Source organism: Pempheris klunzingeri, chromosome 13, assembly GCF_042242105.1.
Source record: "Pempheris klunzingeri isolate RE-2024b chromosome 13, fPemKlu1.hap1, whole genome shotgun sequence".
Taxonomy (NCBI): Eukaryota; Metazoa; Chordata; class Actinopteri; order Acropomatiformes; family Pempheridae; genus Pempheris; species Pempheris klunzingeri.
The window spans coordinates 18,090,627-18,115,605 of record NC_092024.1 but is presented as its reverse complement, the minus strand read 5'-3'; the positions used below and the strand labels follow the sequence as shown (position 1 = coordinate 18,115,605).

General features: G+C 46.7%; 1 protein-coding gene across 1 annotated transcript in view; it reads right to left on the bottom strand.

The window, feature by feature from the left end:
- The window catches only part of grin3ba (glutamate receptor, ionotropic, N-methyl-D-aspartate 3Ba), a 62,337-nt gene extending 61,369 nt beyond the window's left edge, over positions 1–968 (bottom strand). The window contains exon 1 of the mRNA XM_070842527.1: positions 435–968. Coding sequence (XP_070698628.1) covers positions 435–968 — 534 coding nt within the window. The remainder of the gene's footprint in view (positions 1–434) is intronic.
- Between the last annotated feature and the right edge of the window lie 24,011 nt (positions 969–24,979).

Here is a 24,979-nt window from a genome sequence, read left to right as displayed (position 1 = left end):
CAATTTAAGAATGACACACTAAATGGTCTTTAAATCTACAATTCCAATTATGCATATTATATTTGTTTTTCTAATGCTATCATTCTTGTCATTCTTAAGATTCAGATTATTCAGATGAAGAATAATTGCCCTTACTATCCCGGTTACAACTACCTTTCCTTACGCTATTCCATTGCCTTTAGCCAGGCTTAAAATCTGCATGTGAGAAGAGTTTTGTACCTGCTCAGACATCAAAATCCTCCCCACAGGCTGGAGTGAAATGTGTGGAAAGCATAAAAACAATGAAATACACCCAAACAAGCCTTCCGTGTTTGGTGTTATTCGGATCCTTTTAAGATGACTGCCACAGGTGAACAGCACACTGAAGCAGAGACACACACACACACACACACACACACACACACACACACACACACACACTATGCAACCATTACCTTAGTCACAAGAGGTTCTGTGTCCTCCAGGATGGAGATGAAGGGGATTTCCAGGAAAGACGAGAGGAACTCCACCTGGATCAGCTCCTCCCTGGAGCGTGGGAAGGCAAGCGCCGCGGACACCCCCCTGACCACCAGGTCCTGGCAGGCGCTACGGGACAACGACTCCGGGTCCCCACCCGCGGGCGATCGAGCCACCATCTCCAGGCTCAGGTTGTAGGGCAGCAGAGGGGGGGTTTGGGGGGTTGTCGTGGAGGAGTCTGTCCCACCGCTCTGATGCCGGAGGCTAGCCAGGGCGCGGTTGAGCGCGTTTTGTATCCGTGCCGGCTGGCGGGTCGGCAAGAGCGCGCCGAGGCGCACGGTGTGTCCTATCCGGGCGAGGATGTGGCAAGGCTGTGGGTGCGGGAAGCAGGGCTCCGGGGAGGTGAAGACGGTTAGTAAAAGAAGCAGCAGGAGCGGTCTGGCAGAGAGGAAGAGGAGATGAGGTCTCCCGGGGGCGAGGCAGTAGGTCCAGAGTCCAGAGAGAGACACCATGCTGCAGCTCCGACACACAACAGAGGAGGACTGGGCTCTGCTTAGCGGGAGATGGCATAGCTCCCTCTTTCTCCCGGCTCCACCGCTTTTCTCGGACTTGATGACTCTTTTCTTTCCCTCCTTTTTTTTTTTTTTTTTTCTTTGTTGATGCGCGGCTGTCGACGGTGATTTGTCGGCGTTTTGACGTCTCGCCTCTCACCTCTTCAAAGTTTTTATGTCAACAGTAAAAAGACGCGCTGGTGGAGGAAAGGAGAGATGAGCGCTCGCAGCTTAAAGCGGTCGCCCCGCTTCTGTCAGTCTCTGCTGGAGGAAGGCACACCAGCTGTGAAGTGTGTGTGTGTGTGTGTGTGTGTGTGTGCGAGTGAGAGAGAGAGAGAGAGAGTGTGTGTGTGTGTGTGTGTGTGTCCATGCGCCTGCCGGCCAATAATCTAACCTCTCACGGAGCCTGCCTCTTGTTGAATTTTAATGGGAATTCGTCGGGTAACATTTCCTTCCGCTTCTTCGGGTCCCAGAGAGAATTTGCACTTAATGTTTTCATTCAGAATTGAAACTACAAGCAATAGAAGACGTTTCCTTGTAATTATTTTACGCGTCTCATAGTAAGACAATCAAATTACTTTGCTCTTTCTGGATCAGAGTTTACGGTTTCATGACGTGGCATTTTTGCATTTTAGTGGAGGATAAACACACTTTCCTCAATACTTTTCCGAAAAAAAACTTTAAAAAAATCTTTCTTAAAACACACACACAGAAAGAGAGGGGGGGGGGGGGGGGGGGCATATGAAGTATTGAACTGCCGAGTTTCAAAATGATCGATCTTTTTCGAGAGAGATAATTGGATGCTTTTCTGAAATTGAATCGTGTTATAAATGGTGCCCATTTGTTTTGTGACGTAATAGGCCACTTTTAAGCACCTTTGCAGTTCTGACCGCGATGTCCCTGCCAGGTTGGCCAACACAAAGCTAATAGCTTGCTGAAATCTCAATTTTCCTCTTAGATTTATTCCTTCTTCCGTTCTTGCCGTCCAAGTAGAACATTATCCGTTGTGTAACCACATCTTTTCAGCACCACGGACAGCGCCAACGCCATAAAAGAGATCTACTGTGCATGTTAATTTGGCTTCATGCAAGGGACAGCACTCAGTCCCCCCCTCCATTCATTCTGCACCCACTCCTCTTTCCCCTGATCTAATTTGCCATCGTTAGAGCAGAACATTCAGTAAATCTCTTTGTCACCCAAGTGAAATCTGAGCAGTGGTGTGTGAGTCTGCTTTTTCCTGATAATTCCTTGTTTGTCAGACACCTCTGATGCTACAAATGTCTATCTCCTTCTGTTTCTCTTCCCCTGCTTTTCTTTCAGTCTGACTCTCTGCGGCTTTGACATGGGGTGACGCCGCAGGGCCATTTCAGTGCGAGGTCTGACATGAAAAGGTTTCTCTGACGTGCTTGCAGATAGAGGTATCACTGCCTCTCTCCGTCGCCTGCACACACACATTTCCCGGGATCAACAAGTCATTTCACAGCCTGCTGGGTGACCTGGTGTGATACTGACGCGGTTTACAGACAAATCTGATAAAGTTGGCCAAAATGTGTTTTCTTACCTGTCCTCCTTCTCCTCATGCTCCACTTGCTCCACAAAGAGAGAGATGAAAACCAACACTGTCGGTTTTGTTCTGCTGCAGAAACCAGCAGCATTAAACTTGCATGGTTCCTCACACACTCTCCCTCGGGTACCTGTTGAGGATGGGTAGGACCGAGTACAAACTAAGCATTTCCAAATGCATCTCTCTCTGTTCACGTTGCAGAATGTCAAGATGTTTGGGTTATGACAAGTTCAACAAAAGGTGCCTTATGGAAAATGTGCAAAAAGTGTCCAGGCTGCAGATGCAGTTTTCTGTAACAAAGAAGCCCAATTTTATCCACAAAGACCAGAAAATACCCATAATCCAGTGCTAACAGAACAGATTTTCTTCTTGCCTTGAAGACATATTTTGGGTCACATTATATTATTATATAAACCTATTAAATTATTTGATGTCACATCCAGAAAATAAGGGGGCTCAGATTTGTAGATATTATTATTTTGACTGAATGCCACTAACACTGACAAAGGATGATTGTACATTATCCTGAGTACTGTCTGGCTAATAGAACACATTTAGTAAAATACTAACAACAAACCCATAGCTTAAGATGAAGGAAGATACCCACCCACATGTAGGCTAATGGAGCCTGTGCCCAACAAATCCTAAGAAGGTAACGTGTTGCCTACATGCTGAGGTGCCATTTGTAACCAATCTGAATGATTTTTCCCGGTTCCAAAGGATTTGCTTGTTTTGACAGGCAGACACATACTGTAAGAAGGAGACCTCCCAGTGTTTCAGAGCAAAATGCCCTGCGGGACATTTCACACCTCCGTTTTTCTCTGTCGTCTGATTATTGCTGATGTGTAGCATGAATAAAAGCGACAAACAGGCCGGTCCTTCTAATCATTATATCATGTTTCCATTGAAGAGCAAGAAATCAACTCATGCTCTGATTAGGCTGCTGGCTTCTTTGCTAAGTGGAAAACCTAACTGCTTACTACAAATTTGAATGCGATAAAAAACAAGATTAGTGAGAAAAGATCCATAATTTAGTCACAGATCTGACTTTAAAATATATGATTAGTGGAGGAATTGAAATATTATTTGTTATTTTAACACTTAGTATCATTAATGTAGCCTATTTAAATCAACTGATTTTAAACTGGTGCAGTTGTTGATCACTTGTCGTCCCGACCAGCTGGTTAGAGTAAGTAGTAAGCAGTGTCAGTATAACACAGTTAATAAAAAAAATGATAATACTATACCAAAACATTACCCCCGTAGCTGGTCTGATTTATGTACTTTAAACACTATACACTGAAACTGCACTCAAACATCTTGTATTTTCCCTCAGTAAATAGATAATGTTCCTCAGGGAGGGAGGGGGAGGTATCTCCGGCACTGACACTAAAATGTGCATAACCCTCTAAAAATATTAATAAAAATCACCCGAAGGAGACATAGAACATAGCTTACAGTGTAGAGAAAGCAGACCAAATCAAATCCACTATGAGGGTAAAAAGAATTAACTGTGAAATAAATTATATGCATTGTTAAGTATAGACACAACTCTAGAGGGTGGTAAGTGGTAGCGTGACGAATTGAAGCATTGGGAGCACTGGGAATAGATATTAAATGGCAATAAACAGAGCTGGAAGAAAGGTACACCCAAATTTGATTTGATTTTTGGCCAAGGTGACTTGTTTCCACTTGTTGCTGTCTTGCATGGATATCAAACTGCATGCAAGAACAGAATGATTGTACGAATGCATTCCAGGAGGAGGACGCTTATTAAGGGTCTCAAGTGAGATCGCAAACACCCCTTGGCACCTAATCATTGCACAGGGAGAGCGTTGTCTGGGACATGTCCTTAGTTTGTCCCCAAAGGTTGTGTACAGGTATCCCACACGCACACTTTATCTGTATTACTGTTTCCTCTTAACAGCTTTGTGCCCATGGGTGTATTTGTTCTGATTATGTACATTGTAAGGGATTAATATTTAGAATAGGATTAGGCAGGCATCAGAAACCCAATTAAAGTAGCCCTTCATCTTTGCTTAGCGGGGGCCGTGTCTCTCTTTCACAGTGTGAGATCCCTCCTCCTATCCACGCGTCACCTCCTGCCCTCTGTTTTTTTTTTCCCCACCTCCTTCTGCCTGCCCTCTGTCTTTGCATTTCGAATGTGCAAACATCCTCTTTTCATCCGCTTCCTTCCTGTATCCTACCCAGCTCCACCCATTTCATCCTGCCTTCATCCCATTTTCCTCTGATCTTTTCCTTTCTCTCCATCACCTCTCCTTTCATATTTTGTGTCTCTTTGAGGCAGACAGCAAATTTGCTATTTGCCCCCAAACATACAACCCGCACCATTAAGGCACATCAATGATTCATTCCTGAACCAAAACTGTAATTACACTGGTTAAAGACTGCTGGAGAACATTGTGGTTCAGCTGAGGGGTGAGCCAACAACAACTGCCAATTTGAGTAAGGGTGAGTGCTCCTCTGTGAGGGCGAATAGTCTGTGTTCTTTCATGTGTGCCTGTGTGTGTGTGTGCATGTAAATCTAATCCTAAGTAATCTGGCAGTACAAACCCAGGTAGCACAGAGGCTGTTGAAATGCCAGGGAGCTGTGAGTTAGTATTCCTGGCACAATGCTAAAAGCACTAATATCACCTTTTAGCACAATGCTCACTAACAAGGAGCAAAATGGAGAAAGAAGAGGAAAAACAGAGGGGATGGAAGGAAAGAAAAGAATAAAGACAAATGATTAACTGGAGCAAAGCTGGAAAGGGTTGTAGGAAGCAGGAGAAGGTACACAGGTGAGAGGAAGTAGGAATGTTTAGGGAAGATTTGGTGTTGGCATGCGCTGAGCCTTTAGAGTCGAAACAAATTAACAACACGACTTCATTCCTCTCAGTTCCTTTCACCCTCTGCTCTCCCTAATGTACAAAGACACTGGTCTTTGGAGAGAGACTTATCTGGAGGCAACAGCAGCACCAAGCATGTGTATGTGTGTCTTTATGTGTGAGTGTGTGAGTGTGTTTTACAAGTGGGTTTGTACGTGTGTGTCAGTTAGTGTACATGTGCACTATACATGATAAAATACGTGTCACACCTTGTGTGTGTGTGTGTGTGTACTGTATGTGTGAGTCAGTTAGTGTACATGTGCACTATACATGATAAAATACATGTGTGTGTCACACCTTGTGTGTGTGTGTGTGTGTGTGTGTGTGTGTGTGTGTGTGTGTGTGTGTGTGTGTGTGTGTGTGTGTGTGTGTGTGTGTATGTGTGTGTATGTGTGTATGTGTGTATGTTCCATTTTGTGCCAACAGTCACTCATGCAGCACTCAGGTGACAACAGGTTGTGGATTTCTGGTAAAAACACAGAAATATTTAAACACACTTACACATATTTATGTTGATTTTTCTAAATTTGTTATTTTTTGAGTGTACCTCTAGCGCCACCAGCAAGTCAAAGTTTTCAGCTGTCGAGTAAAATATCTTAACATCTTCTACATGGATCAGCACAAAAACTTGTACAAGCATTCATTGTTCCAAGATGATGTTTCCTAATGATTTTGCTGCCTTTTCCCTCTAGTGACATGTTGGTATAGAGGTTGTTGCTTTAATGTAGATATTAATGTTCCCCTCAGGAAGAATAGCAATAACTTTAGCGATCACTGAGACGCTAACAAGACGCCAACCCTTTCAGTCTTTTTACTTTTTCATCTTTTTTTCTGGTTTTGTTAGTAATTACATTAGTTCCTGTGAGATTTACTTGAACTCTTACCAAGTCTTTTTCCATAGAACGTAACAGGTTTTTGTCCTTACATGGATGTTGGGTCCCCATAATGTGACTGCGTACACAAACATTTGCCCCCACAACATGACAAGTTATCACTTGCTTGTGCAATTTTAGTTCAAGTAGGGCTTTGCACCAAATCGAGGGTCGCAATAAAGAACAATTTGAGTGAAACATGGTATAATCATATCTAACTTGGATGATACAGATAAAGTGGGGCGCCAGGTGGCAGTGTGATTAAGATAGATACCAAATAGCTTTAATGTCTCCTGTTCAATTGAATTTGCTTAATTTGTTGTTTTTGTTACACTGGCAGGATAGACAGGCTTTTGAAAGACATTCTTGGACCATGGGACACTAAAACTCTTTTCTATTAACAAAGAAACGCTCTTAAGTATTAAATTATTTCACACAGAAAGCTCTGAACACTGAATGTGAGAATGTGCATTTTAGTATTGATGTATTTTCTAAATAGGGTGTCAACATTTAATGAACATTTAGAATTGTATAACACTTGTATGTGTGCACTGACCAGGGTGCTTCCTGATCAGTTCTCTGTTCTTTTCCTGTGTTGCCGGTGGATCAGAAAATCAAGTTAAGTTGGCGTCCTTAAAAAGACCTTGGAACCACAGGAACAAAACAATACAAAGAGCTGCAGCACAAAGGAGTTCCACAGCAGAAATGAAGACTCAATACTAGAAATATAAAGTGGAAATGTACGGTAGGTTGATAATTTTTTTTTATCCTTAAAGGATTTTTTATTACAACCATATAAATATCACTCTAAAGTGAGGCCACCCTGAAATCCTGTCATCTACACTGGCCCCAATTTTTCATAACAAAAGCATCATCAACAACACATCTCATTAGCATCTTGTCTGCAGTAAAAAAAAACAACCTTCTTGGGCACTCGTGTGACCACACAAGTGGCTTCGATTTCATGATTGAATTCACAAACCCATTAAAACTCAAACTGTCAAGGTAAAATTTGAGAGGAATATGTTGTTGTTGTTGCATAAATGGAAAAGAGAAGGCAAGATGACTAATGGCTGGATAGTAGTAGAGTCCGTCAAGGACCGTGTGCGGAGGAGAGCTGCATTGATTAGCCCAAATAGTCTTCAGACGTGCTGTAGGCAAAACCAGTTCCTAGAAAAACAAGCACGCTTGTATTCAATCTCAGTAAACCAGTGAGTGTCTTAGCATGAAAGTGTGTGTTTAAGCACAGTAAAGCACACTTACACACATCCAAACGGGCATCTGTGTTTGTATGAGAAAGGAGACAGAAAAATTGTGGTTTTTTTATGTAAAACGTTTGAGTATATCCATACAAATGCATGCTCAAGTGTGTGGTAGTGTGTGTGTGTGTGTCCGCTCAATCACCTCCCTAAGAGACATTATTGGCTTGTGCAGGTGATGAGGTGAGGTGTTAATCAGGGCCTCTGGCAATTTTTTGTTGAATATATGTACTTAAAAGGAACATACACTCAGTACCCAAGTGAGTATGTATCTTTGTAGTTGCATGTTTGGAGATGACTGATTAATGATTATGATTAATATGTACATATTATATTGTACTGTACTTAACATTCTCCGAGATTGTGTGTAGAGCATCTGTGTCCATACACACATAACTTGTTGTTTTTTAGGCTCTGTACTGTAAACTGATCTTCTTGAGCAAAAACAAGTTTCCTTCTGGATGATTAGAAATGCCTCGTTTGCCTGCAGTTTTGTTACCTCCAAGGGTCTCAATTGACATTCAGAGAGGAGGGACTCAGCCCTAATTAGGTTGGCTCACACATTCCAAGATTCAACCAATCAATGGTCCGCTAATGGGCTGTCAGTCAAACGACAAGGCCTGGGACAGGTCAGGGTCGCTAGAGGAATGCTTTAATTTCTCAGCAGAATGGGACAAAATAGGCCAGATAGGAGTACGGCCAATGGGGGCAATTACAGAAAATGATGAGGTCCAATAGTAGGACACGAAGTATAATGAGCAGCAGGATGGTGGAGCCGGTTATACTGTGAGGTTTTTAATCATTTAAACTTTCCCAAGGTGGAAGTTTGAGCTTGCCTGCAGCTCTTTTTCTGTTTCTTCTTCGTTTAAACTCTTTCTTGATTTCTTTGATTATCACAGTGTGTTCAGACTAAGGCTTCAGACCCATTACAAGCTTGTACAGTACTAATCATAAGCAACAAAGAAAAGATGCCCATGTTCTGACTGACATTTAGAGATTTTTTTAATCAGTCTCTTTTATTGAATTGGATGCATGCACGCAACACCTGTTGCTGATGTACACAAAAGATGGAAGACAAATAGCTGTGTTGTGGTTGGCCTGGTCCTGATCAGCTTGTCGTTCTGTAATTTTCAAAATGAAGAAACTCATTTTGTGGACCAGAAAAAAAACAAATGGAAATGCAGAATTACTACTTAAGCCATGGATAAAAGAATTCGAAAAAAAAAAAGATTGAATAATCCGCAGAAAAAGCTATATGTCATTTTGCTTAAAAACTAAGCTTCTTGTCAAAGCAGACACAAGTTTTGTGTCATCAGTAACTTGACACAGATTGTTTCGGCGCAAAACTGACATCAAGGCTGTTGACATTTATTGTATTTCTTCTTACTTTGTCACAAACTCGATTTTATTGGCTACTGAAAATCCCCATAGTGACTCCAGTCTTTGACAAATACACACCACTGCATTATGAAAAGACTAGCTCAGTTAGAATTAATACTTTATTTAATCATGACATTGCTGGTGGGGATTTTATGACGACTGAATTATTCACTTGCACACAAATGTAACAAATACAGCTGTAATTTCACATGTTTTATTCATATGATTAAACAAGGAAAATTCAGCTGTGTAAGACTTAACAGCTAATATAATCAATAGTTTTTAACAATAAATCAAATGCCAATTGGAAAGGAGTCACCCACAGTGACAAACCCATCGATCATTATCTCCCAGCTCTGCAGTTCCTCTCAGCTCCGAAGAACTTTTTGGCCTTTTTTTTTTTTTTAGTTTCTTTGAAGAACTTTTAATTTATGACAAAATTGTAGTGACAACATAAATGGTCACAATATTGTCAACAAAAATTACGGCAAAAAAGAGGACACAAAATAGTTTGGGTGGACAACAGTATGCAACAAAAGTGTCTTTTTTCAGATTGCTTTGACTGATTTGTGTGGCTGAGCGCTTCTAGTTGAAAGTCTCTTAAATTCTCAGGTAGGCGCAGGTCACGGTTACTCCTTGTCAGGCAGCCAATCATATATCAGATGCAGCGAGAGCTGCATGACTCGTCACCAAGAAAATGGAGCAAAAGCTTTCTTGCCGGTACCCATCTATCCAGAGCTTTACCATATTTCAGACAAACTATCACAACAGAGACAGAAAAGTCCGTTATAGGAATGGGTCAGCAAGACACTGAATGTTGCTGGTGAGTGTTGTTGGGCTTCACTATACGGTGAACAGCACATGGTGAAGACCGCATGTTTCTTTTCTGTGTGGAACTATTGGGCTCCTTTCCCCAATGCCCCCAGTTTCACAGATAGGTGTGAAATCACCCCGCACCCAGCTCCACAGTCGCCATTGGCCGGAGGGGACACATGATTTTACGACCTCAGCCCAAGAAAACCAGTTCAACCCCACTGAACTCTCTCTTTCTGATGTCTCTCCTGAAGTGGAGAGACCACTCTCTTTCCTGCTCCCTCTCCTCCTGCAGAGGAGAGACCAGCTCTCCTCACCTCTCCTGAAGAGGAGAGAAGCTCTGCCTCAGTGTGGTCTGTACCAGAACAGCCACCTCCTTCATGGTAGCGACACAAGGTCCTGCCTGAAGTAAGCAGATCAGCGCCAGCAGGCACGACCCAGAGTCTGCCAGCTGATAACCAACAACAAGAGCACACCAGCAAGTTAGCACAGAGCTGCTAACTAACAGGAACAAAGGAGCGACCGGATTCCTCCAGCCTGCAACCACACAGCAACGGACAAGAACCACACCTTTCCTCCAGCAACAGGCTGAGAAAGCAGCACCTTCAAGGACACTCCTTCTCCCCTTTAAGGACTGGTAACAAACTCTAACTGGGCATAATTAGCATAGCATTACTGCATACATGGTTTACCCCTGTTAATGTATTGACTTGCTTTAATGTTCATTGAGTTTGATTATTGTGATGTGTTGTAGATTACTGTGCAGCCATTAAGTTTAGTTGATGTTAGTTTGTTCACACAGACACAAAGTCTACTAACCATCCTTTCTTAACCTGGTGCCTTTATCTATACCCTCACACACACAGTCTGCAACAGGCCACTGAGGGACAAAGCTAAGCTAACAGCACTTAGCTTCCTTTGTCTCCTTTGCCCCACACCCCAGGGGGTCTGGCCATCACCATTTGGTCTCTCTCCCCCACCTTTGTGGGAGCCATCTCACATTCCTCAGCCTTATCACACACACACACACACACACACACACACACACACACACACACACACACACACACACACACACACACACACACACACACACACACACACACACACATAGTTAGTTAGTTAGTCATAGAGACTTAGTTAGATTGTTTGATTGATTTTGTTTCTGTAACAGCAGATGTCTGTTCTCTGCTCTGTTTTAATAAATGTTTTAATACCTGCTGTCTCCTTTAATGTTGTACAAGGGTGAACACTGCCAACCTCTACACTGTCAAGAACTCCAAAATCCTTCAGCTAGCTATCAATGTGGTAATTTTGGTAGTAATTATTAAATTAATTATAAAACATAATTCCAAATTGATAGTTTAGTATTTTTATGAGACTAAATCAGTTAAAACGGCTGTCTTTTCCTCGTTTTTCGAGGTGGTGCCCCAATCGAGGTGGACTTTATTCAAAGTTCATTTATTTTAATAATTATTAATTATCTTTGATAATTATTATTTCTGATAGCCAAATTGAACATTACAACTTGTCAAAGCACAACAGTGTTGTGTTTTTGTCACCTTACACACTGTAATCATGTTGTCAGCAATGTAGTCAACTGTGTTAACCCTCTAAGCGCCAAAGTCGCAAAATTGCGACAAGCAACATTGCTGAATAAAACAGGCTGTATCTATAAATGTGGTGCCGAATGTTGTTACTACTTTTCACCAGGACATGGCAGACATGTGTGCCTGTAATCTGAGCAGCATTTGTGGGCGTGGTTCTATTCAAAGTTTTACAGTAAAAAGAGTTTGTAAAACACCCTCCGGCGCAGAGACGCGGCGGTGAAGCAGAAGTAGTAGTGCAGAGCGTAGCGAGAGCAGAGCAGAGAGAAAGAGTGTTTTTTCACTCACGATGGCGAGAGGTCGGTTTACCATCAACTAAGTACTTCGTCAGGTACTGGCTGACTCCGATTCCGAGGAGGAAGACATGCAGTTGTCTAGTGAAGCAGAAACTGACATTAGTAGTGACGGCGAGTCCGCGCGCCATAGTCCACAATCAGCACATGGTATAGCGGATGCTTCACCTCGGCGTGGCCGGGGTAGAAGCATTCTGCGATCGTCAAGCAGGGGACGTGGTCGAGGTGGCAGGGGGGCTCATAACACTGCAAATATGGGTGAATGTAGCGGGGATGAAAACAACCGCGGTTGTCGTGGCAGACGCGGGAGAAGCCGCGGGAAAAAACACCGCTAATAGCGGCAGAGGTGGCGTTCTTTGCCGCACCGTAAATCACGGCGGCGATGATAATGATGATGATGGCTGGCAGTTCTTGAGAGAAGAGGAAGAGTATCAAAAGTGGATCCGAAATTTTGATGAGCCTGTTGGTTATTGTGGAGACGATCTGACAAATTCTGAGCCCATTGATTTCATCTCTCTTTCTCTGAATGATGAATTCTGGAGCCTATCCCAAATTTCGTTTCATACTAAAGATATTTCACATTTACAGTATGCCTTTATCTCAAACCACTTTAAAGTTATAGCCTTTTGAAACCTTGATATCAAAATTGAACATTTTCCAATATGTCGGCCACCTTGTGATGTCATAATATGCAAATTAGATGAATAATTTCACTCCTATCACAGACTTTGAGTCATACTGAACAATTTTCTCATTGACAGTATACCTTTATCTCAAACTACTTTCAAGTTATAGCCTTTTGAAATCTTGATATCAAAATTGTATATTTTCTTGAAAAAACTCAGGCGCCTAAAGGGTTAACGAAGTCTTAAGTCAGCTACCTAGCTTACATCTATACATACAAAATATGACAGCAAGCATCCACCAGACACATAGATACAAATACAAAAAGGGGCGATGGTAATGGGACACAGGCCCTTAGCACACAAACCCTCCAAAAAGCACATGCAGGCTGTGACCTTTCCTATAATGACACAGCACAGTGACAAAGGAGCCCTTCACTGGCTAATCATTTGACTACTGTAACATCAATAATAGTGGATGACATTGTTTTGCACAACCAAACATGCAGACACCATAAAGGATTGTTGTGTTGTAGATATATGCAGAAATTAAATATGACCTGTGACAGAAATATGATTGTATTGGATTGTAACAAATTTAAGCCATTCATTTTAATACAATATGAAAATAGTACAATCAGTAACATATTCTCAGCCTAGATGATTAAAAGTGATCAATACCTGTTTTCCAACGGGTTTGGAGGCGGATCAGACCAAAAAGAGGCAGTTTGGTGTCGGCTCCAAAAACGGAAATTTCCTTGACCCCGCGGTCAAAGTTTTTTTCAAATCCCCCCTCCTCCACTGTTTTGGCTGACAGCTGTTTGCTGGCCGATTTACCACATTAAAAGTGATCAATACCTGTTTTCCAATGGGTTTGGAAGCGAATCAGACCAAAGAGAGGCAGTTTGGTGTCAGCTCCAAAAACGGAAATTTCCTTGACCCCGCGGTCAAGCTTTTTTTCAAATCCCCCCTCCTCCGCTGTTTTGGCTGACAGCTGTTTGCTGGCCGATTTACCACATTAAAAGTGATCAATACCTGTTTTCCAACGGGTTTGGAGGCGGATCAGACCAAAAGGAGGCAGTTTGGTGTCGGCTCCAAAAACGGAAATTTCCTTGACCCCGCGGTAAAGCTTTTTTTCAAATCCCCCCTCCTCCACTGTTTTGGCTTACAGCTGTTTGCTACTGATTTACTGATACTGTTACTTATCACTTTTAATGTGGTAAGTCGGCCAGAAAACAAGTGGCAGCCAAAACAGTGGAGGAGGGGGGATTGGCCAAAAACGCTGACCCCGGGGTCAAGGAAATGGCCGTTTTGGGAGCCGACGCAAAACTGCCTCTTTTTTGCCTCATCCACCTCCAGACCTGCTGGGAAACAGTTACTGATCACTTTTAATGTGGTAAGTCGGCCACAAAACAAGTGGCAGCCAAAACAGTGGAGGAGGGGGGATTGGCCAAAAATGCAAGGAAATGGCCGTTTTGGGAGCCGACGCAAAACTGCCTCTTTTTTGCCTCATCCACCTCCAGACCTGCTGGGAAACAGTTACTGATCACTTTTAATGTGGTAAGTCGGCCACAAAACAAGTGGCAGACAAAACAGTGGAGGAGGGGGGATTGGCCAAAAACGCTGACCCCGGGGTCAAGGAAATGGCCGTTTTGGGAGCCGACGCAAAACTGCCTCTTTTTTGCCTCATCCACCTCCAGACCTGCTGGGAAACAGTTACTGATCACTTTTAATGTGGTAAGTCGGCCAGAAAACAAGTGGCAGCCAAAACAGTGGAGGAGGGGGGATTGGCCAAAAACGCTGACCCCGGGGTCAAGGAAATGGCCGTTTTGGGAGCCGACGCAAAACTGCCTCTTTTTTGCCTCATCCACCTCCAGACCTGCTGGGAAACAGTTACTGATCACTTTTAATGTGGTAAGTCGGCCAGAAAACAAGTGGCAGCCAAAACAGTGGAGGAGGGGGGATTGGCCAAAAACGCTGACCCCGGGGTCAAGGAAATGGCCGTTTTGGGAGCCGACGCAAAACTGCCTCTTTTTTGCCTCATCCACCTCCAGACCTGCTGGGAAACAGTTACTGATCACTTTTAATGTGGTAAGTCGGCCACAAAACAAGTGGCAGCCAAAACAGTGGAGGAGGGGGGATTGGCCAAAAATGCAAGGAAATGGCCGTTTTGGGAGCCGACGCAAAACTGCCTCTTTTTTGCCTCATCCACCTCCAGACCTGCTGGGAAACAGTTACTGATCACTTTTAATGTGGTAAGTCGGCCAGAAAACAAGTGGCAGCCAAAACAGTGGAGGAGGGGGGATTGGCCAAAAACGCTGACCCCGGGGTCAAGGAAATGGCCGTTTTGGGAGCCGACGCAAAACTGCCTCTTTTTTGCCTCATCCACCTCCAGACCTGCTGGGAAACAGTTACTGATCACTTTTAATGTGGTAAGTCGGCCAGAAAACAAGTGGCAGCCAAAACAGTGGAGGAGGGGGGATTGGCCAAAAATGCAAGGAAATGGCCGTTTTGGGAGCCGACGCAAAACTGCCTCTTTTTTGCCTCATCCACCTCCAGACCTGCTGGGAAACAGTTACTGATCACTTTTAATGTGGTAAGTCGGCCAGAAAACAAGTGGCAGCCAAAACAGTGGAGGAGGGGGGATTGGCCAAAAACGCTGACCCCGGGGTCAAGGAAATGGCCGTTTTGGGAGCCGACGCAAAACTGCCTCTTTTTTGCCTCATCCACCTCCAGACCTGCTGGGAAACAGTTACTGATCACTTTTAATGTGGTAAGTCGGCCAGAAAACAAGTGGCAGCCAAAACAGTGGAGGAGGGGGGATTGGCCAAAAACGCTGACCCCGGGGTCAAGGAAATGGCCGTTTTGGGAGCCGACGCAAAACTGCCTCTTTTTTGCCTCATCCACCTCCAGACCTGCTGGGAAACAGTTACTGATCACTTTTAATGTGGTAAGTCGGCCAGAAAACAAGTGGCAGCCAAAACAGTGGAGGAGGGGGGATTGGCCAAAAACGCTGACCCCGGGGTCAAGGAAATGGCCGTTTTGGGAGCCGACGCAAAACTGCCTCTTTTTTGCCTCATCCACCTCCAGACCTGCTGGGAAACAGTTACTGATCACTTTTAATGTGGTAAGTCGGCCACAAAACAAGTGGCAGCCAAAACAGTGGAGGAGGGGGGATTGGCCAAAAACGCTGACCCCGGGGTCAAGGAAATGGCCGTTTTGGGAGCCGACGCAAAACTGCCTCTTTTTTGCCTCATCCACCTCCAGACCTGCTGGGAAACAGTTACTGATCACTTTTAATGTGGTAAGTCGGCCAGAAAACAAGTGGCAGCCAAAACAGTGGAGGAGGGGGGATTGGCCAAAAACGCTGACCCCGGGGTCAAGGAAATGGCCGTTTTGGGAGCCGACGCAAAACTGCCTCTTTTTTGCCTCATCCACCTCCAGACCTGCTGGGAAACAGTTACTGATCACTTTTAATGTGGTAAGTCGGCCAGAAAACAAGTGGCAGCCAAAACAGTGGAGGAGGGGGGATTGGCCAAAAACGCTGACCCCGGGGTCAAGGAAATGGCCGTTTTGGGAGCCGACGCAAAACTGCCTCTTTTTTGCCTCATCCACCTCCAGACCTGCTGGGAAACAGTTACTGATCACTTTTAATGTGGTAAGTCGGCCACAAAACAAGTGGCAGCCAAAACAGTGGAGGAGGGGGGATTGGCCAAAAACGCTGACCCCGGTCAAGGAAATGGCCGTTTTGGGAGCCGACGCAAAACTGCCTCTTTTTTGCCTCATCCACCTCCAGACCTGCTGGGAAACAGTTACTGATCACTTTTAATGTGGTAAGTCGGCCAGAAAACAAGTGGCAGCCAAAACAGTGGAGGAGGGGGGATTGGCCAAAAATGCAAGGAAATGGCCGTTTTGGGAGCCGACGCAAAACTGCCTCTTTTTTGCCTCATCCACCTCCAGACCTGCTGGGAAACAGTTACTGATCACTTTTAATGTGGTAAGTCGGCCACAAAACAAGTGGCAGCCAAAACAGTGGAGGAGGGGGGATTGGCCAAAAACGCTGACCCCGGGGTCAAGGAAATGGCCGTTTTGGGAGCCGACGCAAAACTGCCTCTTTTTTGCCTCATCCACTTCCAGACCTGCTGGGAAACAGTTACTGATCACTTTTAATGTGGTAAGTCGGCCAGAAAACAAGTGGCAGCCAAAACAGTGGAGGAGGGGGGATTGGCCAAAAACGCTGACCCCGGGGTCAAGGAAATGGCCGTTTTGGGAGCCGACGCAAAACTGCCTCTTTTTTGCCTCATCCACCTCCAGACCTGCTGGGAAACAGTTACTGATCACTTTTAATGTGGTAAGTCGGCCACAAAACAAGTGGCAGCCAAAACAGTGGAGGAGGGGGGATTGGCCAAAAACGCTGACCCCGGGGTCAAGGAAATGGCCGTTTTGGGAGCCGACGCAAAACTGCCTCTTTTTTGCCTCATCCACCTCCAGACCTGCTGGGAAACAGTTACTGATCACTTTTAATGTGGTAAGTCGGCCAGAAAACAAGTGGCAGCCAAAACAGTGGAGGAGGGGGGATTGGCCAAAAACGCTGATCCCGGGGTCAAGGAAATGGCCGTTTTGGGAGCCGACGCAAAACTGCCTCTTTTTTGCCTCATCCACCTCCAGACCTGCTGGGAAACAGTTACTGATCACTTTTAATGTGGTAAGTCGGCCACAAAACAAGTGGCAGCCAAAACAGTGGAGGAGGGGGGATTGGCCAAAAACGCTGACCCCGGGGTCAAGGAAATGGCCGTTTTGGGAGCCGACGCAAAACTGCCTCTTTTTTGCCTCATCCACCTCCAGACCTGCTGGGAAACAGTTACTGATCACTTTTAATGTGGTAAGTCGGCCAGAAAACAAGTGGCAGCCAAAACAGTGGAGGAGGGGGGATTGGCCAAAAACGCTGACCCCGGGGTCAAGGAAATGGCCGTTTTGGGAGCAGACGCAAAACTGCCTCTTTTTTGCCTCATCCACCTCCAGACCTGCTGGGAAACAGTTACTGATCACTTTTAATGTGGTAAGTCGGCCACAAAACAAGTGGCAGACAAAACAGTGGAGGAGGGGGGATTGGCCAAAAACGCTGACCCCGGGGTCAAGGAAATGGCCGTTTTGGGAGCCGACGCAAAACTGCCTCTTTTTTGCCTCATCCACCTCCAGACCTGCTGGGAAACAGTTACTGATCACTTTTAATGTGGTAAGTCGGCCAGAAAACAAGTGGCAGCCAAAACAGTGGAGGAGGGGGGATTGGCCAAAAACGCTGACCCCGGGGTCAAGGAAATGGCCGTTTTGGGAGCCGACGCAAAACTGCCTCTTTTTTGCCTCATCCACCTCCAGACCTGCTGGGAAACAGTTACTGATCACTTTTAATGTGGTAAGTCGGCCAGAAAACAAGTGGCAGCCAAAACAGTGGAGGAGGGGGGATTGGCCAAAAATGCAAGGAAATGGCCGTTTTGGGAGCCGACGCAAAACTGCCTCTTTTTTGCCTCATCCACCTCCAGACCTGCTGGGAAACAGTTACTGATCACTTTTAATGTGGTAAGTCGGCCAGAAAACAAGTGGCAGCCAAAACAGTGGAGGAGGGGGGATTGGCCAAAAACGCTGACCCCGGGGTCAAGGAAATGGCCGTTTTGGGAGCCGACGCAAAACTGCCTCTTTTTTGCCTCATCCACCTCCAGACCTGCTGGGAAACAGTTACTGATCACTTTTAATGTGGTAAGTCGGCCAGAAAACAAGTGGCAGCCAAAACAGTGGAGGAGGGGGGATTGGCCAAAAATGCAAGGAAATGGCCGTTTTGGGAGCCGACGCAAAACTGCCTCTTTTTTGCCTCATCCACCTCCAGACCTGCTGGGAAACAGTTACTGATCACTTTTAATGTGGTAAGTCGGCCAGAAAACAAGTGGCAGCCAAAACAGTGGAGGAGGGGGGATTGGCCAAAAATGCAAGGAAATGGCCGTTTTGGGAGCCGACGCAAAACTGCCTCTTTTTTGCCTCATCCACCTCCAGACCTGCTGGGAAACAGTTACTGATCACTTTTAATGTGGTAAGTCGGCCAGAAAACAAGTGGCAGCCAAAACAGTGGAGGAGGGGGGATTGGCCAAAAACGCTGACCCCGGGGTCAAGGAAATGGCCGTTTTGGGAGCCGACGCAAAACTGCCTCTTTTTTGCCTCATCCACCTCCAGACCTGCTGGGAAACAGTTACTGATCACTTTTAATGTGGTAAGTCGGCCACAAAACAAGTGGCAGCCAAAACAGTGGAGGAGGGGGGATTGGCCAAAAATGCAAGGAAATGGCCGTTTTGGGAGCCGACGCAAAACTGCCTCTTTTTTGCCTCATCCACCTCCAGACCTGCTGGGAAACAGTTACTGATCACTTTTAATGTGGTAAGTCGGCCAGAAAACAAGTGGCAGCCAAAACAGTGGAGGAGGGGGGATTGGCCAAAAATGCAAGGAAATGGCCGTTTTGGGAGCCGACGCAAAACTGCCTCTTTTTTGCCTCATCCACCTCCAGACCTGCTGGGAAACAGTTACTGATCACTTTTAATGTGGTAAGTCGGCCACAAAACAAGTGGCAGCCAAAACAGTGGAGGAGGGGGGATTGGCCAAAAACGCTGACCCCGGGGTCAAGGAAATGGCCGTTTTGGGAGCCGACGCAAAACTGCCTCTTTTTTGCCTCATCCACTTCCAGACCTGCTGGGAAACAGTTACTGATCACTTTTAATGTGGTAAGTCGGCCAGAAAACAAGTGGCAGCCAAAACAGTGGAGGAGGGGGGATTGGCCAAAAACGCTGACCCCGGGGTCAAGGAAATGGCCGTTTTGGGAGCCGACGCAAAACTGCCTCTTTTTTGCCTCATCCACCTCCAGACCTGCTGGGAAACAGTTACTGATCACTTTTAATGTGGTAAGTCGGCCACAAAACAAGTGGCAGCCAAAACAGTGGAGGAGGGGGGATTGGCCAAAAACGCTGACCCCGGGGTCAAGGAAATGGCCGTTTTGGGAGCCGACGCAAAACTGCCTCTTTTTTGCCTCATCCACCTCCAGACCTGCTGGGAAACAGTTACTGATCACTTTTAATGTGGTAAGTCGGCCAGAAAACAAGTGGCAGCCAAAACAGTGGAGGAGGGGGGATTGGCCAAAAACGCTGATCCCGGGGTCAAGGAAATGGCCGTTTTGGGAGCCGACGCAAAACTGCCTCTTTTTTGCCTCATCCACCTCCAGACCTGCTGGGAAACAGTTACTGATCACTTTTAATGTGGTAAGTCGGCCACAAAACAAGTGGCAGACAAAACAGTGGAGGAGGGGGGATTGGCCAAAAACGCTGACCCCGGGGTCAAGGAAATGGCCGTTTTGGGAGCCGACGCAAAACTGCCTCTTTTTTGCCTCATCCACCTCCAGACCTGCTGGGAAACAGTTACTGATCACTTTTAATGTGGTAAGTCGGCCACAAAACAAGTGGCAGCCAAAACAGTGGAGGAGGGGGGATTGGCCAAAAACGCTGACCCCGGGGTCAAGGAAATGGCCGTTTTGGGAGCCGACGCAAAACTGCCTCTTTTTTGCCTCATCCACCTCCAGACCTGCTGGGAAACAGTTACTGATCACTTTTAATGTGGTAAGTCGGCCACAAAACAAGTGGCAGCCAAAACAGTGGAGGAGGGGGGATTGGCCAAAAACGCTGACCCCGGGGTCAAGGAAATGGCCGTTTTGGGAGCCGACGCAAAACTGCCTCTTTTTTGCCTCATCCACCTCCAGACCTGCTGGGAAACAGTTACTGATCACTTTTAATGTGGTAAGTCGGCCAGAAAACAAGTGGCAGCCAAAACAGTGGAGGAGGGGGGATTGGCCAAAAACGCTGACCCCGGGGTCAAGGAAATGGCCGTTTTGGGAGCCGACGCAAAACTGCCTCTTTTTTGCCTCATCCACCTCCAGACCTGCTGGGAAACAGTTACTGATCACTTTTAATGTGGTAAGTCGGCCAGAAAACAAGTGGCAGCCAAATCAGTGGAGGAGGGGGGATTGGCCAAAAACGCTGACCCCGGGGTCAAGGAAATGGCCGTTTTGGGAGCCGACGCAAAACTGCCTCTTTTTTGCCTCATCCACCTCCAGACCTGCTGGGAAACAGTTACTGATCACTTTTAATGTGGTAAGTCGGCCACAAAACAAGTGGCAGCCAAAACAGTGGAGGAGGGGGGATTGGCCAAAAACGCTGACCCCGGGGTCAAGGAAATGGCCGTTTTGGGAGCCGACGCAAAACTGCCTCTTTTTTGCCTCATCCACTTCCAGACCTGCTGGGAAACAGTTACTGATCACTTTTAATGTGGTAAGTCGGCCAGAAAACAAGTGGCAGCCAAAACAGTGGAGGAGGGGGGATTGGCCAAAAACGCTGACCCCGGGGTCAAGGAAATGGCCGTTTTGGGAGTCGACGCAAAACTGCCTCTTTTTTGCCTCATCCACCTCCAGACCTGCTGGGAAACAGTTACTGATCACTTTTAATGTGGTAAGTCGGCCACAAAACAAGTGGCAGCCAAAACAGTGGAGGAGGGGGGATTGGCCAAAAACGCTGACCCCGGGGTCAAGGAAATGGCCGTTTTGGGAGCCGACGCAAAACTGCCTCTTTTTTGCCTCATCCACCTCCAGACCTGCTGGGAAACAGTTACTGATCACTTTTAATGTGGTAAGTCGGCCAGAAAACAAGTGGCAGCCAAAACAGTGGAGGAGGGGGGATTGGCCAAAAACGCTGACCCCGGGGTCAAGGAAATGGCCGTTTTGGGAGCCGACGCAAAACTGCCTCTTTTTTGCCTCATCCACCTCCAGACCTGCTGGGAAACAGTTACTGATCACTTTTAATGTGGTAAGTCGGCCAGAAAACAAGTGGCAGCCAAAACAGTGGAGGAGGGGGGATTGGCCAAAAATGCAAGGAAATGGCCGTTTTGGGAACCGACGCAAAACTGCCTCTTTTTTGCCTCATCCACCTCCAGACCTGCTGGGAAACAGTTACTGATCACTTTTAATGTGGTAATTCGGCCAGAAAACAAGTGGCAGCCAAAACAGTGGAGGAGGGGGGATTGGCCAAAAACGCTGACCCCGGGGTCAAGGAAATGGCCGTTTTGGGAGCCGACGCAAAACTGCCTCTTTTTTGCCTCATCCACCTCCAGACCTGCTGGGAAACAGTTACTGATCACTTTTAATGTGGTAAGTCGGCCAGAAAACAAGTGGCAGCCAAAACAGTGGAGGAGGGGGGATTGGCCAAAAACGCTGACCCCGGGGTCAAGGAAATGGCCGTTTTGGGAGCCGACGCAAAACTGCCTCTTTTTTGCCTCATCCACCTCCAGACCTGCTGGGAAACAGTTACTGATCACTTTTAATGTGGTAAGTCGGCCAGAAAACAAGTGGCAGCCAAAACAGTGGAGGAGGGGGGATTGGCCAAAAATGCAAGGAAATGGCCGTTTTGGGAGCCGACGCAAAACTGCCTCTTTTTTGCCTCATCCACCTCCAGACCTGCTGGGAAACAGTTACTGATCACTTTTAATGTGGTAAGTCGGCCAGAAAACAAGTGGCAGCCAAAACAGTGGAGGAGGGGGGATTGGCCAAAAACGCTGACCCCGGGGTCAAGGAAATGGCCGTTTTGGGAGCCGACGCAAAACTGCCTCTTTTTTGCCTCATCCACCTCCAGACCTACTGGGAAACAGTTACTGATCACTTTTAATGTGGTAAGTCGGCCAGAAAACAAGTGGCAGCCAAAACAGTGGAGGAGGGGGGATTGGCCAAAAATGCAAGGAAATGGCCGTTTTGGGAGCCGACGCAAAACTGCCTCTTTTTTGCCTCATCCACCTCCAGACCTGCTGGGAAACAGTTACTGATCACTTTTAATGTGGTAAGTCGGCCAGAAAACAAGTGGCAGCCAAAACAGTGGAGGAGGGGGGATTGGCCAAAAACGCTGACCCCGGGGTCAAGGAAATGGCCGTTTTGGGAGCCGACGCAAAACTGCCTCTTTTTTGCCTCATCCACCTCCAGACCTGCTGGGAAACAGTTACTGATCACTTTTAATGTGGTAAGTCGGCCAGAAAACAAGTGGCAGCCAAAACAGTGGAGGAGGGGGGATTGGCCAAAAACGCTGACCCCGGGGTCAAGGAAATGGCCGTTTTGGGAGCCGACGCAAAACTGCCTCTTTTTTGCCTCATCCACCTCCAGACCTGCTGGGAAACAGTTACTGATCACTTTTAATGTGGTAAGTCGGCCACAAAACAAGTGGCAGCCAAAACAGTGGAGGAGGGGGGATTGGCCAAAAACGCTGACCCCGGGGTCAAGGAAATGGCCGTTTTGGGAGCCGACGCAAAACTGCCTCTTTTTTGCCTCATCCACCTCCAGACCTGCTGGGAAACAGTTACTGATCACTTTTAATGTGGTAAGTCGGCCACAAAACAAGTGGCAGACAAAACAGTGGAGGAGGGGGGATTGGCCAAAAACGCTGACCCCGGGGTCAAGGAAATGGCCGTTTTGGGAGCCGACGCAAAACTGCCTCTTTTTTGCCTCATCCACCTCCAGACCTGCTGGGAAACAGTTACTGATCACTTTTAATGTGGTAAGTCGGCCAGAAAACAAGTGGCAGCCAAAACAGTGGAGGAGGGGGGATTGGCCAAAAACGCTGACCCCGGGGTCAAGGAAATGGCCGTTTTGGGAGCCGACGCAAAACTGCCTCTTTTTTGCCTCATCCACCTCCAGACCTGCTGGGAAACAGTTACTGATCACTTTTAATGTGGTAAGTCGGCCACAAAACAAGTGGCAGCCAAAACAGTGGAGGAGGGGGGATTGGCCAAAAATGCAAGGAAATGGCCGTTTTGGGAGCCGACGCAAAACTGCCTCTTTTTTGCCTCATCCACCTCCAGACCTGCTGGGAAACAGTTACTGATCACTTTTAATGTGGTAAGTCGGCCAGAAAACAAGTGGCAGCCAAAACAGTGGAGGAGGGGGGATTGGCCAAAAATGCAAGGAAATGGCCGTTTTGGGAGCCGACGCAAAACTGCCTCTTTTTTGCCTCATCCACCTCCAGACCTGCTGGGAAACAGTTACTGATCACTTTTAATGTGGTAAGTCGGCCAGAAAACAAGTGGCAGCCAAAACAGTGGAGGAGGGGGGATTGGCCAAAAACGCTGACCCCGGGGTCAAGGAAATGGCCGTTTTGGGAGCCGACGCAAAACTGCCTCTTTTTTGCCTCATCCACCTCCAGACCTGCTGGGAAACAGTTACTGATCACTTTTAATGTGGTAAGTCGGCCAGAAAACAAGTGGCAGCCAAAACAGTGGAAGAGGGGGGATTGGCCAAAAACGCTGACCCCGGGGTCAAGGAAATGGCCGTTTTGGGAGCCGACGCAAAACTGCCTCTTTTTTGCCTCATCCACCTCCAGACCTGCTGGGAAACAGTTACTGATCACTTTTAATGTGGTAAGTCGGCCACAAAACAAGTGGCAGACAAAACAGTGGAGGAGGGGGGATTGGCCAAAAACGCTGACCCCGGGGTCAAGGAAATGGCCGTTTTGGGAGCCGACGCAAAACTGCCTCTTTTTTGCCTCATCCACCTCCAGACCTGCTGGGAAACAGTTACTGATCACTTTTAATGTGGTAAGTCGGCCAGAAAACAAGTGGCAGCCAAAACAGTGGAGGAGGGGGGATTGGCCAAAAATGCAAGGAAATGGCCGTTTTGGGAGCCGACGCAAAACTGCCTCTTTTTTGCCTCATCCACCTCCAGACCTGCTGGGAAACAGTTACTGATCACTTTTAATGTGGTAAGTCGGCCAGAAAACAAGTGGCAGCCAAAACAGTGGAGGAGGGGGGATTGGCCAAAAATGCAAGGAAATGGCCGTTTTGGGAGCCGACGCAAAACTGCCTCTTTTTTGCCTCATCCACCTCCAGACCTGCTGGGAAACAGTTACTGATCACTTTTAATGTGGTAAGTCGGCCACAAAACAAGTGGCAGCCAAAACAGTGGAGGAGGGGGGATTGGCCAAAAACGCTGACCCCGGGGTCAAGGAAATGGCCGTTTTGGGAGCCGACGCAAAACTGCCTCTTTTTTGCCTCATCCACCTCCAGACCTGCTGGGAAACAGTTACTGATCACTTTTAATGTGGTAAGTCGGCCAGAAAACAAGTGGCAGCCAAAACAGTGGAGGAGGGGGGATTGGCCAAAAACGCTGACCCCGGGGTCAAGGAAATGGCCGTTTTGGGAGCCGACGCAAAACTGCCTCTTTTTTGCCTCATCCACCTCCAGACCTGCTGGGAAACAGTTACTGATCACTTTTAATGTGGTAAGTCGGCCAGAAAACAAGTGGCAGCCAAAACAGTGGAGGAGGGGGGATTGGCCAAAAACGCTGACCCCGGGGTCAAGGAAATGGCCGTTTTGGGAGCCGACGCAAAACTGCCTCTTTTTTGCCTCATCCACCTCCAGACCTGCTGGGAAACAGTTACTGATCACTTTTAATGTGGTAAGTCGGCCAGAAAACAAGTGGCAGCCAAAACAGTGGAGGAGGGGGGATTGGCCAAAAACGCTGACCCCGGGGTCAAGGAAATGGCCGTTTTGGGAGCCGACGCAAAACTGCCTCTTTTTTGCCTCATCCACCTCCAGACCTGCTGGGAAACAGTTA